The 18,051-nt window shown below is 39.2% G+C and overlaps 2 protein-coding genes across 4 annotated transcripts in view; one reads left to right on the top strand and one right to left on the bottom strand.

Annotated features, from left to right (window-relative positions):
- The first annotated feature begins 93 nt into the window (after positions 1-93).
- LOC110984867 (protein CUSTOS-like) lies at positions 94-7,557 on the top strand. Its single transcript, XM_022245449.2, has 6 exons — positions 94-424; positions 4,110-4,155; positions 4,343-4,444; positions 4,770-4,843; positions 5,557-5,656; positions 6,043-7,557. The coding sequence occupies exons 1-6, from the start codon at positions 331-333 to the stop codon at positions 6,587-6,589; spliced, it is 963 nt and encodes a 320-aa protein (XP_022101141.2). The 5' UTR covers positions 94-330; the 3' UTR covers positions 6,590-7,557.
- Positions 7,558-14,035: 6,478 nt separating this feature from the next.
- Positions 14,036-18,051, bottom strand: part of LOC110984868 (hepatocyte nuclear factor 1-beta-like) — a 67,416-nt gene continuing 63,400 nt past the window's right edge. For 2 of the 3 annotated variants that reach the window (XM_087141114.1, XM_022245451.2), the window contains exon 8: positions 14,036-17,351. In XM_087141114.1, the coding sequence (XP_086997240.1) occupies positions 17,011-17,351 (341 nt within the window). In that variant the 3' untranslated portion in view covers positions 14,036-17,010. Of the gene's footprint in view, positions 17,352-17,793; positions 17,858-18,051 lie in introns of all 3 variants that reach the window. The other variant, XM_022245452.2, reaches the window with a different exon arrangement.

The raw sequence follows: 18,051 nt of genomic DNA, 5'->3' as shown, positions 1-18,051 counted from the left end.
GTGAATCTCATTTCTACTATGTTGATTAAAATTGCGCCCTCAAGAGCTTTGAATATGGGCGCTAGGCACTGATCGCTATAATATCTTCCAGTTCAGTATTAAAATTATTCTTATCCAGTGTGCCCAGAACACAATGAAATGTTTATTTTTTTCAATTTTTTTCCCTAACAAGATCATTCCAATGTATTTTAGGCCTAAAATGAATGCTACAAAGTACAATTTATTATGTCCTCGTACATCATGTCTGCGCCCACTGTGATTGTTTTCGACAAAGTAACGTACATGTACATGTTCGTAAACCTGAAATCAAAGCATTAAAAACGGTCAAATATGACAGAATCAAGCTCCAGCTCTGACGAAGAGGAAAAAGCTAAGCTTAAATCTGCTGCATGGCCATGTTTTTCTCACAGAACCATATTGAAAGGTATTTCTCTACTGTCAAGGGCTAGCCCCATGATTAATCAGATCATGGAGGAAATGTGTTTTATTCCTCTGTGATCAGATCGGGGACCAAACCACAATACGCCAGACTATGCATACGCCGCTCGTTTGTGCAACGATGACGTAATTATTGATCACGGTTCGCAAATGACATCGATCTCTTTATCAGCCCAAAACTTCAAAACCAATTCCTCTGATTGATCAAATTTACAGGAAATATGCTAGGGGCCTACCCAAGATCTAAATGAAACTTTCCTTTCATTTGGTATCTCTAAAAGCGGACTGAGGAGATTTTTTGGTCAAATCTTGCATTGGAATTTGGATGTGTTGAAGTCCAACTCTGCCGATGAAAACGTTGTCGCGAAAAAATGAAGCTTTGCCGAAGTTTACTTTTTGCATGAAAATGTTGCCATTAAAAATCCCCATCAATTCACCCTGGAAAATTTTATGTTTATACAGTGACGGTTTTCCAAAATAGCAATTGGATACAATTTTGCCATAAACTCCAATGGTAATGGCAATGGCAGCCATGTTGGCCGCCGGCATTTCAAATCTCATTATTTTCCCAAAATCGCGCGGGAAAATATTCATCATTATCACAGGACCTAGTAAAAATGACGTCATAGAGTACCGAAGTGTGACGTCACTGTGAACCAGAAAGTGCAGTGCAAATGAAATGAATGGAGTACGCGCGCGTGTTGGTTCACGCGCTGATTCACGCGCTTATGCCTTTTACACACTAATTGTGCGCATGACGTATTCACTTCGGTCTATTGCCGCTTTTGTGAGCCAAAATTCCACTGGTATGTTCACTGTTTACGGGGTAAACTATCCACTAGGTTGCTAATACTAATAGCAGAAAACTCGCCTTTTCCTCGTTTGGAGGAAAACTGTTGTCTTTTGTTGCCGTTTTCCCACTCTTAACTAATTTTGGCGTGACTTGTACATTACATGGACTCCTTTGTATTGTTAAGTAATGGTAGCCTGTACGAGAACCTGTCTAGTTTGCACCTAGGCTTCAGCACTTACGAATTTCATTCAGATCTGCGAGAGTACCTGTCGATCTACATGTAAGTAGTCGTGAAAAATTACGGCTGTTTCGTGTCGCAGCTAATACGCAACACCATTGGCTGGTTCTTTGTCCAGTCACACTGCTTGTGGCAAATCATTGGTAGTGCAGCTGACATTCTGTGACGTGACATGAAAGTGATGAAACAGCAATCAAGTTTGTGCAAGTGGGGCAAAAACAAGGAAAAGGTGAGTTTTCTGCAATTAGCAACCTAGTGGATAGTTTACCCCGTAAGTAGCGAACATACTGGTGGAATTTAAGCTCGTAAAATCAAGCGGATGTTTGGTTATGCCCCCGAATATCCCGGATAAAATTTTCAAAAGAAATCCATATGAATCGGGACAGCGCTCCAGTAGATGACGGAGGAGTATACCTCGCGCCCTGTTTACGGGTAACCATGTCTACAGGTTTCTAAGTTCAGGCTTGCGAGAGTGCCTAAGGGTGCTTTTGCAGAATGATTAGGCCCGTAATAAAAATAATAATGAAGTTGGTTTGATGTTTCCTGATGGATGCCTTGCCAACTCTATGATTCAAATTCAGACGTGGATGGTAGGCCTATGGGCTATGCTAGTCCGAGTAACTTCACTGAATTGGACCGTACAAATCCCCTTTTCTATCATTTGGACATGGTCGAGCAATAGGAGAGTCCAAGTACCTTCCTTAGGCATTTGCTTCCATTAATTCATTGCACTCAAAATAGCTTCTACTCTGAATTCACCTCCAAACCGATCCTTTAACTGTCTAATGCGCCCGGCTATGGACCAAGTGAGAATCAGAGATTCCAGTAATGATGGTTTACTCACATTTGGGAAGAAAAGAGAAATTTTCCCTTCAAATCAGAAACTTGTCTTGTCGTCAGCTCAGTGTCGCCATCTTGTTCAAATCATGTTCATCACAGGCTCCATACATGTATGTCCAAAACATAATACCTTCATTTGAAAATGTACAGAACTCATATTTTCATGGTGGGATAGCTGATGATATTCGATGGCAGAGGGGATTTTGGCTTTAAAAAAAATCACCGCGATGATCACTTAAAGGAGCGACAAATGCAACATTATGCAGAACGCACACACGCTGCTGTTGGGAACCGCGATGGGTGAAAAACAATCGTCACCGATGTTAATTTACAGCGGCGATTCTGTAAACAAAATTGTTTTTTTGCAAGATCTTCAAGTAAGCTATTTCAGAGAAGCATGAATAGAGTTCCGAGCAATTTTGTCTTTCTGAAAATGACGCCCATTTTTTTCTGAATTGTGGAACTGGCTAAATTGCAGAACTGGACAATCAACTGTCCAGCTCTGTCATTGTGCTTGTGTGTGGAACTTGAGGAGTTGAATCTGTCTGGGCAGGCCTCCACCACGTTACTTAGGGGACAGTTTTTTTTTGCTATGTAAATTAGTACCAAGTTGTCAGCACACCACCGGTGCAAGATTCAACCAAAAAATCTCCTTGATCCACTCTTCAAGATTCCAAATAAAAGAAAAGTTTAATTGATATCCTGGATAGCATGTTTCCAGTAAATTTGAGCAATCATTGCTTTTGTATTATAGTTTTCAGCCAATAAAGAGATCAATGTCATACGCAAACCATGATCTAAAAAAAGCTCAGAAATTACGTCATCGTTGTACAGTTAAGCAGCACATGTATGCATGGACTAGCGTTGTCGCTAGATTGTGGTTTGGTCCCTGACCTGTTGACAAGCTGTGCGCAAACCCCATGAGACAGGTCTGAAAAACTCTAAGTACATGTAGGCTATTTTCAGAGTAATTGCTTCAATATTTTCCCCTTGCTAAATTTGACATTTTAGGATGTGTTATCTATTTCTAATGGCTGGTGATGTCCGTTTACGGTACACTTATCCATTTCTCTGTCACAACAACATTTTTAATCCCCACAAAATAGGTGAAATAACGTACCTTGTCGTGCAAACTCCCAAACAGTCCACCAGGAACTGAACTGGGAGTCCATTCCAACAACTACATATGTGCATGTTTCCTGGTGTGTGTGTGTGTGCTTGGGCCTGCGCAAACCTTAACCAGTTAACGTTGGTTTATCTTGCCAGAGAAAGCTGCTGGGGGCAGGTTTTTTTCCTGCAAATTCTTCGAAATTGAAATTTATTTATGATGCAACCCATCATGACGCATTAACGCAACTAGATGAAATAAGAAGTCTTAAACGAACGTACATGTCTTCCGTGGAACAAATAAGGAAAACTCTGTATGTTTACACATCATCTGGTGTCAAGTGGTTAAATTTGCCCACCTGGTGTGGCCTCAGATAGCAACAGATATCCACATGATACAGAAGGGAAGGATGTTCTGTGGACCTGCCCACGTCCACAGGACTTTTCCCCTTCTCTGAAAAATTTGTTATTCATGGGATGAAAAAAATTCGTTCAAAGTTACAATTCATATAAAAGTGAAACGTCCTGCAGTTTAATGTACATTGACCATGGGATTGATTTTAAAATAAGAATGCTAATCTTACTGTGGGGGGAGAGAAAAATTGATTTAAAATCCCCATATTTGGTCTAGATAAAGATGGCACATTCCCATAATATTTAATAAAAGTGATCACATTTGCTTTTTCTATGCAGGGAGAAACCTTGATACTGAACTGAAGCCAAAGAAGAAGAGTTTGAGGTAGATTTTCCATTTTTCAATTTTCATTATTTGTAACGTCAACCGGGATATCGTATAAATAATGCCGTGTCAGTGAAACCTGATGAAATCGCGAAAAAAGGAGAAAATACTTTAGAAAGTCTGAAAAAAAGTTATTCAAGAGTTAATAATGGACTTATACATCTTTTATGACTGTCTTCCTCTGAAGAAACCTGGAGGATTTTAAAGATCAGGGAGATTACAGAAATGTGGATACAACAGCGGAGCAGAAAGCATTTATTGCCAAGAAGCTAACTTCATGGCTTGACAGGTAATACATTTTTTATTGCACTCTTTTCTATTGAGTGGTAAAATAGTACGTCGGAAGTGCCTACCCTCTGTTACAAGATACCCAATTGCCCTCTTATTCTGAATAGATGCAGCTTCTGAGGGGATGGTTGACAGCTTTCAGTGAATTTCTATTTTTTGTGTTCTCTGATTTTTTCTCTTATTATGCGTTTCCTTTTGAGGGATTTTCTGACTGACAGTTGAGTTGCCAGAAATCTTGGTACACGTTCTTTTGAACTGTCTCCAATTGTCTTTCAATGAATGGTTGGGGAGGTACTGTCTAATAAAAGTGCCTTTTATTCTTCTAGTTCGATCTCAGTTGTTGATGGACAGACATCACAAAGCCTGACTTCAGTAGCTATGGTAGATGATTCTGATACGTGTAAGTAGACTTGGGCCTTTGGGCTAATGAGAAGTTCTTTACAAACAAAAGTTGATTTGAGAAGCTTAACCCCTTCGCGTCGGGACGCGGCTAGAAATGCCGTAAAAATTGAGATCCTCAGCCCGCTTTTCAGCTATTATTCTCGGCCCACACTCGAGCAAACACGGTGAAAGAAGGCAGACCCTGGCTCTTGTATATATGGTGATTGGCCGTTGTGTATAGCCAAGAAATGAAAAGACCAAATTTGCATCATAATCACCAGCTTCACAATAGTCCCCACTTTGAAAAAAGGCAACGGGAATGTGGAAGCGTGAGTAGAGCCGCATGCCAGCGAACAAATCAGCCTTTTCACTGTGTTTTCAGCAAGGAGAAACATTGAATGCTGGCATTTGTTGGCAATATGTTCTGTTTTTACTTTTGAGATCAACACTGAGGCCAGGGATGTTGTTTTGGATCTCATTGTTTTGGAAAGCTTAGTCACCTCTGTCATCAGTTGGCAAATATACATTTACAAGCATTGGGCATAATCCCAAGCAGTGGGTGAGAACAAACTTGTACTTAGCACGAATAGTAAGCAGCTCCAAAAAAATATGCACGCAGCGGGAACTTTGGCTGTTGATTGAAATTCACCAGCAGGAGCCTTGAGATTGGCTGTAACTGTTTCATCAGTGAATAATGTGTGCATTTATTTCATGTGCCGGTGTTGGATTCAGATGACTTCCAGCTCTTCTCAACCTCCGAGCCGGGACCCCCAGTGGAGGCAGCCCAGCCTGAGAGGAGGAAACAGCGCCCTCTACAGAGCAGCAGCGACAGGTGAGCTACACTGGTCAAACGGTCCATCAGAGACCGGAAAAGATGCTTTACAGTAATTAATACTGATAGAGTTGATGATGATAAGACTCAAAACACTCGGTAATATCTTCAGTCAGGTTTTTCTCCTTTGTTGTTCTTTTTGCTTCCAATTTTTCAGATGGTGTTGTTGAAATGTGGTTGAAAAGGGTAGCTGAAACACAAATCTGAACTGAGCACAGAGTGACATTTTGTCCATTTCACAGATGGTCATCTTCAACAGAAACATGAAATTAAGATGATTATTTTCCAATTAATTCAATTCTTGGGCTTCGCATTCATCTTTCAAGAGGTTTGGTAATGAATATATTCCTGTTTCCTTTTGTTTTCATTTGAATGTTCTGTTTCAGTGACTCTGATGGAGAAAGAGCAAAACTGTCATCAGCTGCCGTCTCTTATGATCAAATCCTGCAGAGCAGCCAGCTGCCAGCACCTCAAGACCAACAGGTGACCTCTAACCTTTCACCTACTAACAACCATTCAACTCTGACCTCTGCCAAATCCTCAATGTCAATCCCTCGCAACCCACCATGTGATGTAGAGTCTAAAAAGCGGAAGAGACTTCGAGAAAGTGACGGGGAAAAATCTGAAGTGCAGGATCGTTGCCGTGGTGACAAGAGGAAAAAGAAGAAAAGGAAAAAGAGGACTACAGTTGGTGATGGCAAGAATTTGGAAACTTTGAATAAATCCCACTTGCCAGAGGGAAACAAAACCTGCCAAACGGGAGCACAGAGTTTTGTTAAAGAACAACCAAAAGATTCCATGAGCGGAAATGGATTACCATCTGATCAATCTGAAGAGAAAAGAAAGAGGAAAAAAAAGAAGAAGAAGCTTGGAGATGGCCCGAAGGCTCATCAGACATTGCACACAAGTCATTCTGAAATGTCCTCCAGGTGACAGTACAAGTTGTCAAGTAGTTTTCTGTGACTGAGAAACATGGCACGTTCACTCCCGGGTCATGTCTAGGAAGACAACAACTGTGATTTCATTTGCTATTTGTAAAGATTGGTCGAATTTACTCATTTTGAAATTTTGTTTTTATCCCACTAAACCTGCTGTCGCTTTTACATTTCAAGCAGTGAAGATGGGCAACACTTAAGAAGAAAAATGAACAATGTCCACACTCTTTAAGGTTTTTCATCACACTTTTAATTTCAAGGGAAATGCTTAGCTCAATAAATATATGTACAGAAAACAAAACAACATTTGCATAAACAATTTTGATTTTTTTTTTACATTGAATAATAAACCAGAGGTACATATTGTCTTTTATAAAATAAGCATATAGAAATCACAGGTAATTTTCACAAAAAAATAAGAATCACAATAAGTTATACCTTTGGCAAAATATCAGAAGCAGTATTTCAATTTCATAACAAAGCAATTATGTATTCAAATTATACAACTTTGTGGCTAAACTTATTATTTCAATTACAGTTCAGTGAAATCAATTTTGCAATGAATTCCCCCTTAGGTAGTCTTTAGATAGGTCCAACCTCATGAAGGTTTCAAGTAGAAGATTTTGCTTTATAGCAGAATTAATTAGGAAGTAAAAATCAGCTTGGAACCAGTCACACGTAAATGCTTAATTACATTTTATAATTGTAAATAGGGAGATTGTTATAGAAACCACACATAAACTTCTTCTTCATTTGGTTCCTTTTATGTTCCAGAACATTACTAAAAACAATATTCAGAAGCTTTCAACCATTGACTGGAAATAGTTATAGCCTATAAAATGTCTACTTTGTTACTGGGTTGAAAAATTACTTACTGGTTGGAAAATCCCATTCCATTGAATGATTTTTAGAATAATTAATCCACGGACTTGATACGCCATAAATGTCCATGTCAAAGCCCCTGAATCAACCTGGTTGTGACTTTCCATTGCTGAATATTCAGAGGGCCGATTAAAAACAGCCCCAGTAACTTTGCCCAAGTTGAAAAGGGCCAGCCAAGCGAGGGAACATTTCATCTTACTCTTCAAACCTGGCAACACTGGCAACCCAGATTGTTCCGCTGTGATTCACTTGGTAAGAATGCCTGAGTCATATTCACTGGTGTCACTACGTGCTGTCCACATGAAGGGGACTCTGTTTGGACTGCGGACCCTGAAATTTTGAAATGTACACGATGTGTGTACAAGTCTTTGTCAAAGTCAACTCATTTCAAGGCCGACCCTGTCTACGATCTTGTTTTTCAGAGTTGCTCATTTTGAAAGGCACTTAACTTAGGTACTTAACTTTGATCCTGGCATTTCGTGCCAGTTTGACTCCATATTTAGGCACAGGCATCAAGTTACGAAGGCTTGATAGTTTTAGGGCTCGACAATTTCCAATGTAATTGAACCTAAAGGTACTTTGGACAAAGTACTTTGGGGCAAAATTCTTACTTTTATAAGTGTTTATGGTAATTACAACTGACAAAAGCAAATTTTTGCAGACAATCAAGAGGGAGGTTTGTTGTTTCTGCTGGTACCTTGATTTCATGGCGCATTCAGTTGGAACATTTAGAAATAATGCTGGAGCTGTGTTCAATGGTTCATTTTTCATCAATCTGCACCACAAGTTGTTGAAAAAAAAAGCAGAAAAGCCAGAAAAGTGGAAAATAAAAGATACTACTTCAGGATAAAGTCCTATGACAAATAAGATACCTCGTACCAGATGGGCCAGTCTTTAATTAATGTTACAGTTATGAGGTGCTGTGCACAGTTAATGTCTGAAAGACATTACTGTTTGAGGAGTTGTTTACTGTGATTTGTCTCATTATCCCTTGAAAATGTCTGAAACATCTGTTTCAAACATCCGAGAATATACTTCAGCTTTATTCTTGTCCAGGGTGTTATCTAATACATATCACATAAAATGAGCGGTGTAATATAATTATATTTCAGTTGTGCATAATTTGCCTGGATTATGCTGGCATTTTGCCATTTCAGTGGGAGCCCTAAATTTTGTAGTAGTAAAAGTTGTCGTTGCCAAGAGATTGGTAGATCTTCAGGAGCTTGCTAGTTTGGGCCTACTATATATGCAAAGAGATGACAAAGTAAGGGTAGTTTTAGCATTTCATAACACCCTGTAAGTGAATAACTTGGATAGCAAACGTCAGAGCATTTGATGTGGCTATACATTAAGTTGGACATAAGTAATTTGTCCTAAAAAGATGACCTCTAAGAGGATCCGTCATAAAAACAGGAACTATCATTATAAAAAGTCGCCTTTTTGAAAAGGTGTATGTTTAAAATATTAATGTAGGGTCAGTCATGGAGGACGGACACAAAAGGAGTTACAACTCTGGCACATCATATTGCCGATGATCATCGCTGCCTGGTCCAACGAACATCAGTAAACATTCTGAAAATGCCTGATTACTGCCTGCAGCTTAGTTGGCCAAGTGGGGCCAGTAACATCGTAGCAATATTTGTGGTGTTTTCTTTGCAATTAACTACAACTTACTGCAGTGACCAGGAAATAGAAAAATATCTAACATTAGATTTACTTATGCCGTCATGAATTTTTTTTTTTAGATCTTTATGCCCTTTTCCACTATCCGTGCATTGTTTATAATTTTATTTTGTCATTTCAAAACATCAGTTTTCAAAGTCTTTCTACAAATGTGGCTAAGACTGGCCACCAACATGTTGACCACCACAGGACAGTTAAGTTCACGAAAAAAATGCGCTGTTTCATCACAAGGAGTGATCATGAGATCTCATGAAATACCTTTTGGTGTAAATTCTGTAATAAAAATGATTCAAATAAAACACAAAATCTATACACAACTTGGCTATTTATTCCCAAAATAAGTTCAGAAGAAAACATTCGATAAGGGCAGTAACTGCACATGAACACTTCGGGTACACAGCCTAAGAAAAGCAACTATGCAAGCATTAAATTTGATGTTGTTTTCAGATTATACCAAGCACCAATGATGGCATGAATATTCAACTTGCTATACTACAGTACGCTACATTTTAAGGATGCAGATTACCAGCGAAAAATCGCGGCGATGATCATGGGGTACAAAGGGGGTTGTGGTTGTGAAACAGGTGGTGCATAGCGAGCATTCGCTGCACTCTGGCTATGGACATACCGGGCATGCCAGAAAGCAGGAATTGGCCAGATGTTAGAGCCCAGGCAGTTCAAACTCCTTCTTTATCCTTCCTCCATGGATCAATGAAGGTAAAACCAGCAAAGGCCCCAAACACATCCAGAAACACTTTTGAAGATGCCCAGTGTTGAGAAGCTTTGATCTTGGCATTTCGTGCCAGTTTGATTTCATGTTGAGGCACAGACATTTGATTTTGAGGGCTTAATAGTTAAAGGGTCGAACAATTTCCAGTGTAATTTACACCTTAGTGACTTTGGAATATGTTTCTTTATCCTGCAAAGCACTGACAGTGTATTTTTATTAGTGTTTATAGTAATGAGAACTGACAAAAGGAAAATCTTTTATAGCAATATTTGCTGACAATCAAGAGGAAGGTTTGTTGTTTGTGCTGGTACCCATTGACTTCATGGTGCATTCAGTTGGAACATTGAGAAAATATGACAGAACTGTGTTCAATACATGTAGTTCATTTTTCATCAGTCTGAACCACAAGTTGGTGAAAAAAACAGAAAAGCTAGAAACGTAAAAAATAAAAGATACTACTTCAGGATAAAATCCTATGACAAATAAGATACCTCGTACCTGATGGGCCAGTCTTTAATTAATGTTACAGTTATGAGGTGCTGTGCACAGTTAATGTCTGAAAGACGTTACTGTTTGAGGAGTTGTTTACTGTGATTTGTCTCATTATCCCTTGAAAATGTCTGAAACATCTGTTTCAAACATCCGAGAATATACATCAGCTTTATTCTTGTCCGGGGTGTTATCTAATACATATCACATAAAATGAGCGGTGTAATATTTTTATATTTCAGTTGTGCATAATTTGCTTGGATTATGCTGGCATTTTGCCATTTCAGTGGGAGCCCTAAATTTTGTAGTAGTAAAAGTTGTCGTTGCCAAGAGATTGGTAGATCTTCAGGAGCTTGCTAGTTTGGGCCTACTGTATATGCAAAGAGATGACGAAGTAAGGAACATTTTATGCATAGATAGAGCAGTTTAAGCATTTTGTGAAGCTCCTTAGTGATTTGTAAATGAAGAACTTGGATGCCAAATGTCAGAGAATTTGATGTGGCTATATACATGTATTAAGTCACACAGAAAGTAATTTGCCCTAAAAAGATGCCCTCGTAAAGGATCTGTCATAATAACAGGAACTATCATAATAAAAGTCGCCTCTTTGAAAAGGTGCACATGTAGCCTTAAAAGATTAATGTAGGGTAAATTAAGGCAAACCCAGCAAACACATCCAGAAATAAGTTTGAAGATGTCCAGTGTTGAGTAACTTTGATCTTAGCATTTCTGGGCAGTTTTGACTTCATGTTTAGACACAGGCATTTAATTTTCAGGGTTTGATACATTTAGTTTATTAAAGGCTGAACGATTTCTAGTGTAGTTTACCCCTTACTGAATTTGGAATATGTTTCTTTATCCTGCAAAGCACCGACAGTGTATTTTTATTAGTGTTTATAGTAATGAAAACTGACAAAAGGAAAATCATTTACAGCAATATTTGCAAATGGTCAAGAGGAAGGTTTGTTGTTTGTGCTGGTACCTATTGATTTCATGTTGCATTCAGTTGGAACATTTAGGCAAGAGGCTTTTATAAGATAGTGCTCAGATCTGCCCACCTTTAGAATTCAGAACTGGGGAAGAAATGAAATAATAATTGTCCTTGGCAAAATGAAGTAATACACCTTTTAATATCGTTGATTCACAGTAGTGTGTCTCCAGGAGTTTGTAACGCATTGGCCAATCACAACGTATGAAATCTGTCGACCCTTTCCAAACGCCCATTGGGTCGACAGATTTCGCATGATTGGCCAACGTGTTGCAAACTCTTAGAGGTGCACTATTGTGAATTGCCCATATTTATACCAGGAAAGATCAAATTATTTTAAAGAATCCAATGAGAAAAAAGTGTTTCAAGGTTAACCTAATTACATTATAATAGTTATCCAGGTATTGGTAGCTTACTACATAGGTTTTTTTAGCCTAGTTGGATTCATAATGCAATACTTAAAAATGTTTTTCATCCCAATCAGATTTAGACGAAATGTGCAATATGTGGACACGGATTAAAGACATTAGTGACATCAGCGGTCATTGCTGTAAAAACAAATGTACATGTTTTCATGCCTTACTTGTAACACTTCATGAACGCATCGTGATGTCAATAATTTAAGGCGAAACATGTTGTAATGTTTATTATTTAAACAGAGTCGGGATGATGTGTAAATATAATTTGGACACAGATACATTTGGATGTTGATTACCTGACACAAAAACACTTCTATCGGGTGGCAGCCTTTTCTGATCACCAAAACACGTTTATTTCTACAGAAGTGTTTAATTTTATATAGTTACATGTTTCCAATTAACACGAAGACGCCTTCTGAATTGACGTTGGTTTTTACAGTGCTGTATAGATGTTCCTAGACTGGTTATGTTGTTATTGTTTCAAACATGCCTATCTTACACTTTATGGATAGCATTCTTCAAAGTGCCCTCAGTGATCTGTCAGAAATGGACCCCACAGCTTCAGGGATAAAGGCCCTCCTAAAAAATGGATGAGATGATGGATTGGAGGCAGAGTAGGAGATGGATGAGATGATGGGTGGGGGCGGAGTCAGAGTTGGATGGGATGATGGGGCGGAGTTGGATGGGATGATGGGTGGGGGCGGAGTCAGAGTTGGATAGGATGATGGGGCAGAGTTGGAGATGGATGAGCTGATGGGTGGGGGCGGTGTCAGTGATGGATGCGATGATGGGGCGGAGTTGGAGATGGATGGGATGATGGGTGGGGGCGGAGTTGGATGGGATGATGGGCGGAGTTGGAGATGGATGGGATGATGGGTGGGGGCGGAGTCAGAGTTGGATAGGATGATGGGGCGGAGTCGGAGGTGGATGGGATGATGGGTGGGGGCGGAGTCAGAGTTGGATAGGATGATGGGGCGGAGTTGGAGATGGATGAGATGATGGGTGGGGGCGGAGTCGGAGGTGGATGAGATGATGGGTGGGGGTGGAGTCAGAGTGGATGGGATGATGCGGGCGGAGTTGGAGATGGATGGGATGATGGGGTGGAGGCGGAGTCAGTGATGGATGCGATGATGGGGCAGAGTTGGAGATGGATGGGATGATGGGTGGGGGCAGAGTCAGAGTTGGATTTTATCATTTTATTATGTTGTCATTTATAAGCCAGTTTTTTTACTTGCTGTTTGTAAATATCTGACAAGCTTGCACTCAGCATGATTTCCTTAATTTAGCAGGGCTATTTGTAATTTGCATGGCTGACTCTTAACGTGAGTTAGTTTTGAGGTAAAGACGTTTCAAACAAAGCAGTGAGACATGTTGGCTTTGCCAATCTAGTTTTTGAATTTAATACCTGAATAGGAGGCCAAATTAAAGCTAGAAAAAATCAGACGTGAACATTTTGAAGCCTAACAGTTCTGACTATTTTGTATGAGAAAAACAAGTTTCTCCCCATTGTGGCCAGAACTTGCATCTCAAAGATACAAGTACATGTATACTATATCTGTGTTTGAGCATGGTCAAAGTGCTCTCTTGATTGGCAGTTTGTCAGTGCAGCACGCAGCAGTCATTGTACTATGTGACCCAAATACGGTTACCAGGCAACCGCCAACCGTGCTATCCAAAGTGCTTTCAAAGGGTTACGTGGAGCAAACACACTATCATGATCCATTAAAAAAAAAATCTCCCTCCCCAACATGGCAGTCAATTGACAGGTTCTAATCGACCCCTTTTAAATTGTCGCTCAGAACAAGAAAAAGGGGGAAAAAAGCGGGAAGTGAACGGAATACAAGCACCTCACTTTGTATTGTATTTCCTTATCTGCTACACCAGAGATACTGTCGTTGCTTTGATGCAAACCAAATTTGGCGTGGGTGAGTTTTTTAGATTTCTAAAGGCGGAATTCAGGTGCCGAGTCACGTTACTTGAACTTTGCTGCATTTTCAATGACGTGGTGGTAAAAAATAACATCTGCTAAAAAATGAAAGCGGAATTCTCTAACGTACTCCAAGGATAAATTTTGCCCTTCTCCCGCAGTTTGTGTGACCATGCAAGGGTGAAGCCAGGTTGTTCCAAAAGGGGGGAATTTAAGGTGCAAAAATGTGGTTCAATGGAAGGTAAATTGCCAGTTTTCCTTTTTGTCCCATTTCTTTGTCAGAGAGATTAAACTCTCCAGTGCAGGAAGCTAAACACGATACTCCCTTTTCAATATTTGCTATTAGGTTAACCACAAAATTGGTTATTTTCTTTAATCAATTGCAAAAATTTAATCAATCCACATGTCAATAAATTCATTTTTAATATTCAATTTCTCGTCAAGTATTTAAAATAGGTTGCCAGTATTGTGAGCTACACAGACCAAGATTACAGTCCAAAGGTTTCCCAAGGCAGATTAAAAAAAAGAATCTTAAGTTCAAAAATAAAATTATGATAACAAACTTAGAAACTTAACCATTCACAATCTCAGCTGTTGAAACATGAAACAGGATTTTTTTTCTTTTTGTTAAATGTTGGTTTGATTTTGTGTGTGTTTTTTTACAAAAGACCTACACCTCATTAGGCAAAGAAAACATGACTGACAACAATAACACCACAGTGAAACAAATATTTACAGGCAAGAGATCAATGAGCAAAACATTTCTCCTACTACTACAAAAAAGGGATGCTGGCAGAATACAGGATCCAAACTAAAAAAAAAAAAAAAGTGAAAAGGCCCAATTCTCTCAAACTTACACGACCTGTTCCCATAAGAACTCTCAAATTACTTGTAAAAATTTCTTTTTCCATTTACACAAACTTGCGCTCGTTGTCAGACTAAGAAAATCACACTCTATATGCATGAGTGTTTTGTATTGGAGGCTTGTTTACAGATACGTTGTTAGTTGATTGGTTTTTTTTCAAGATGGTGTCTATCCAGAAAACCTCCGAAATTTGAATTTTTATGACAGAGTTTCAATTTTCTTGGATATGACAAGAAATTACAATGGATAAATTCAAAGAATATTTGCTGTTAAACCTTATTCCTACACAGATGCTTCAGAGCATCACTGACATACATGTACATGTAAGTTTATCACCTATGAAAACCTTGTTATTTTGGATCTTGTATTCCTTCGTCGATGAGACATCACCTGAACACAGTTTTTAAAACTGATCTTTTGTTGCCTGAATATCACTCAGTGTAGGTTGAACAAATGTTGTACACCAAACATTTTAAAGCGGAGCAGACAAAATATCCAAACCTCCCTTTGTAAATGCACAAAGGTAACTTTGAAACAAACAGAAAAATTAGTCAAACCAAGTCCTAATAATAGTTGCAGGAAACAAATAAATAAATTTAGAAGTTAACAACATGTACATGTACATCACCTGTACAGTGGTATAACAAGGCTTAGATGATATATGTTCCTATCCAAACATCCAATTTGCCCCAAAAGAAAATATATGTCCATGTACAGGTACATCAAAATGAAATGTCTCCTGGTTATATCAGTGTTGTATCTAAGTGTCACATCTTCTAAAATTCCCTTGTCTCTTACAGAGTTCCCTGTTTGCACAAGAATGACTAAAACAGGGTATTGAATAAGCCTTTTGCAAGTTTAATTTGAACAAAATCTGGTACAGTGACTTCTTTAAATTCATGTGAACATAATAATTTGAATTCCCCATACTTAAACTACTGTTTCTATGCCTTGTGATTCAGGGCAAGTTTTTGTTTAGTTACATAAGAGGTGCCTTGCAATGACACACTGTTTGAAATACATGTAAGTAAGAAGGGTACTCAGGAAGCAGTTCATGCCAGAGATGGTTGTGGCTGTGCAAAAGCTTGCCACAAATCACGAGGCATAGCAACAGCGTCTTCAGTCTGGAGAATTGAAATTGTTATGTTTCTGTGCAATCAGTGTACCAAATTTTATTCAAATTTAACTTGCAAATGGCCTGTTGAAAAATATGTTACTACCCAAGGTAATGTGTAAAACAAAAGGCTGATTAAAGTTTTTAAGAGTGATTGGGAATTTGGGTTGTAGGCATGCAATATATGAAAATTTTGATAAAAGCATTGTCCGGAAAATGAATCTTTACAATCTGCAGTAATCTACAACCATGAAGGAGGTAAAAGATAATCGGATAAAACTCTCAACTTTTTTTCACATGCACCATATATGTATTTACAGCTAGAATATGTACACCTCAGTAGCCATAAAGGAAAAACTTTTCTTAAAAGTATGACGTTATGCTAGCACCATAAATACAAACTTTTATTTCATCCGAACAAACCAAAATTAAATTGTAAAGGAACCTTTTTGTGCCAGACGGTCATCTCGGAATGGAAATATATAGCAGTAAAAATTAGCTTTTCACAAAATATTCATTTCTCAGGACGGTTTATTACAATGTCATTATCAAATAATGCTGATGGTTTGTACACAATTTCACGGGATTTTAATGTTTTGGGGAGACAAATTGGTAGAAGAATCTGACATTCATGAACTGTTCATGTATATATTCAAAACTAACTTGTACAAATCATGAAAACAAAAATTCCAAATGGAAATATGAGAGCAAGCAATTTACCTGTTCACAGCAAAAGCACATGTTCTCTGCAAGGAAGTTGAGAATCATAAAAACTCCTTTTCTTCTGTTAACGGCCAATTTTGTGAACATTAGCCTTGCTTAAGCTCTCTCATTTCGACACTCTTGGGAAAAAAAGAACCATTGCTCAGAAGTCACACCACATATTGTTCAATATTAAAAATGCCGTTGTGGTTAGTGCAGAGAGTTTTAACCAATAGGGTTGTGTACATGTATACCAGAACCAGGTACCCATCCGATGGTGTCAGGTAATCATTCCAAATTATGAGATTGAGTATCTGTAACCAACTTACAACTTAGTAACTTTCAGGCAATGAGATTTCTTCCAACATGTCTTTAAACATAATTCAGGCTACACATCATGCTAAAATAGATTTCAATTGTGTCTGCAGAGGTTACTGATGACCATTTCAAGTGAGAAAGAACATACAACTTGATTGTAAAGTTTACATCTTTATGGTACCTGGTTCATGTCAACCCATTTCTACTTGCCACAAAAGTGGTAATAGGTCGTAGTATTTGGCTATTGTAAGTCCAGAGGGGAGGAATATTGATAGCAGAATGGATTACCTTGGCCATCAACGTCAGAGGCGGACATAGCGGCCGCCTGCTGCCCGCCCGAGGATCACACCAGCCTTGGAGTCTTCCATGTCCTCGGCCGCAGTTGAGCCGGGTGGCGTGGATACAATGGTGATGTTGCCAGCCTCCCGGGCCGGCTTGGCGGCCGGCTGCAGCGCGCCCATGGGCAGCTCGGCCATGTCGGAGATCTTGATGGGGCTGAGGGTGGCCAACGTGGTCATGGTGACGGCCCCGCCGGAGACATTGACGGGGATGGTGACCTCCTGGTGGAGGTGATGGGGCGACTGGTGCTGATGGTGGTGGGACTGGGGCAGGTTCAACTGGATCTCCTTGGGCTGGTTCATGACTGTGTACCAGGGATAAGCAGGAGAAAAAGACCAAATAAACCAGTAAGTTTATACAATTTTTAAAAGCTGCACCACTTGACCGACCAATCTTCTATGCCTCTTAGAAGTATAAGGCAACATTTAGTCAGATTACTTTTCTGCCGCTTCTCAACAGGTACTCTGTGAGAACTTTATTCTAATCCTTTATACATGTACATGTGGTGATTGTATGTTTGCCACAAAACAATTAGCATGCTCAGTAGGCTGTACAGCCACGAGGGAGGCAGACTGCGAAAAGGTTATGAACATGTATTATACAGACAAATTTTGCCCCCCTTGTGATGAGTGACAGCAAGAAAAAGTCATCCAGGATTTTTCAAAAATACAATTTACTGTTGATCATGCCCTTTAGCCAGGCAGCAAACAATACCAAGCCAGACAGTCTTAGAACAAGATACTTGCAGTAGTGTGATGAGTCAGTGCTGTGCTAAGGCATTGTACTGATATTTCTCACTGACACCATGACCTTAAAATAAAAAAAAAAAAATAAAATGAATAAGTAATCAGCGTTTCAAGTAGGTTAAAGGTGGTATCCAGGAAACATCCTGAACCCTCTGTTGTCACGTTCTGTTGGTTAGGGCAGGGAAACTTCCCAAACATGCTGATGTTGTTTGATCAGTCAGGCCCCTGTGTGACTTCTGCATAAATATTCACCAGAAA

Source organism: Acanthaster planci, linkage group LG09, assembly GCF_054643075.1.
Source record: "Acanthaster planci isolate LZ-2023a linkage group LG09, COTS_SCS, whole genome shotgun sequence".
Taxonomy (NCBI): domain Eukaryota; kingdom Metazoa; phylum Echinodermata; class Asteroidea; order Valvatida; family Acanthasteridae; genus Acanthaster; species Acanthaster planci.
This window is presented reverse-complemented; position numbering and strand designations above follow the sequence as displayed.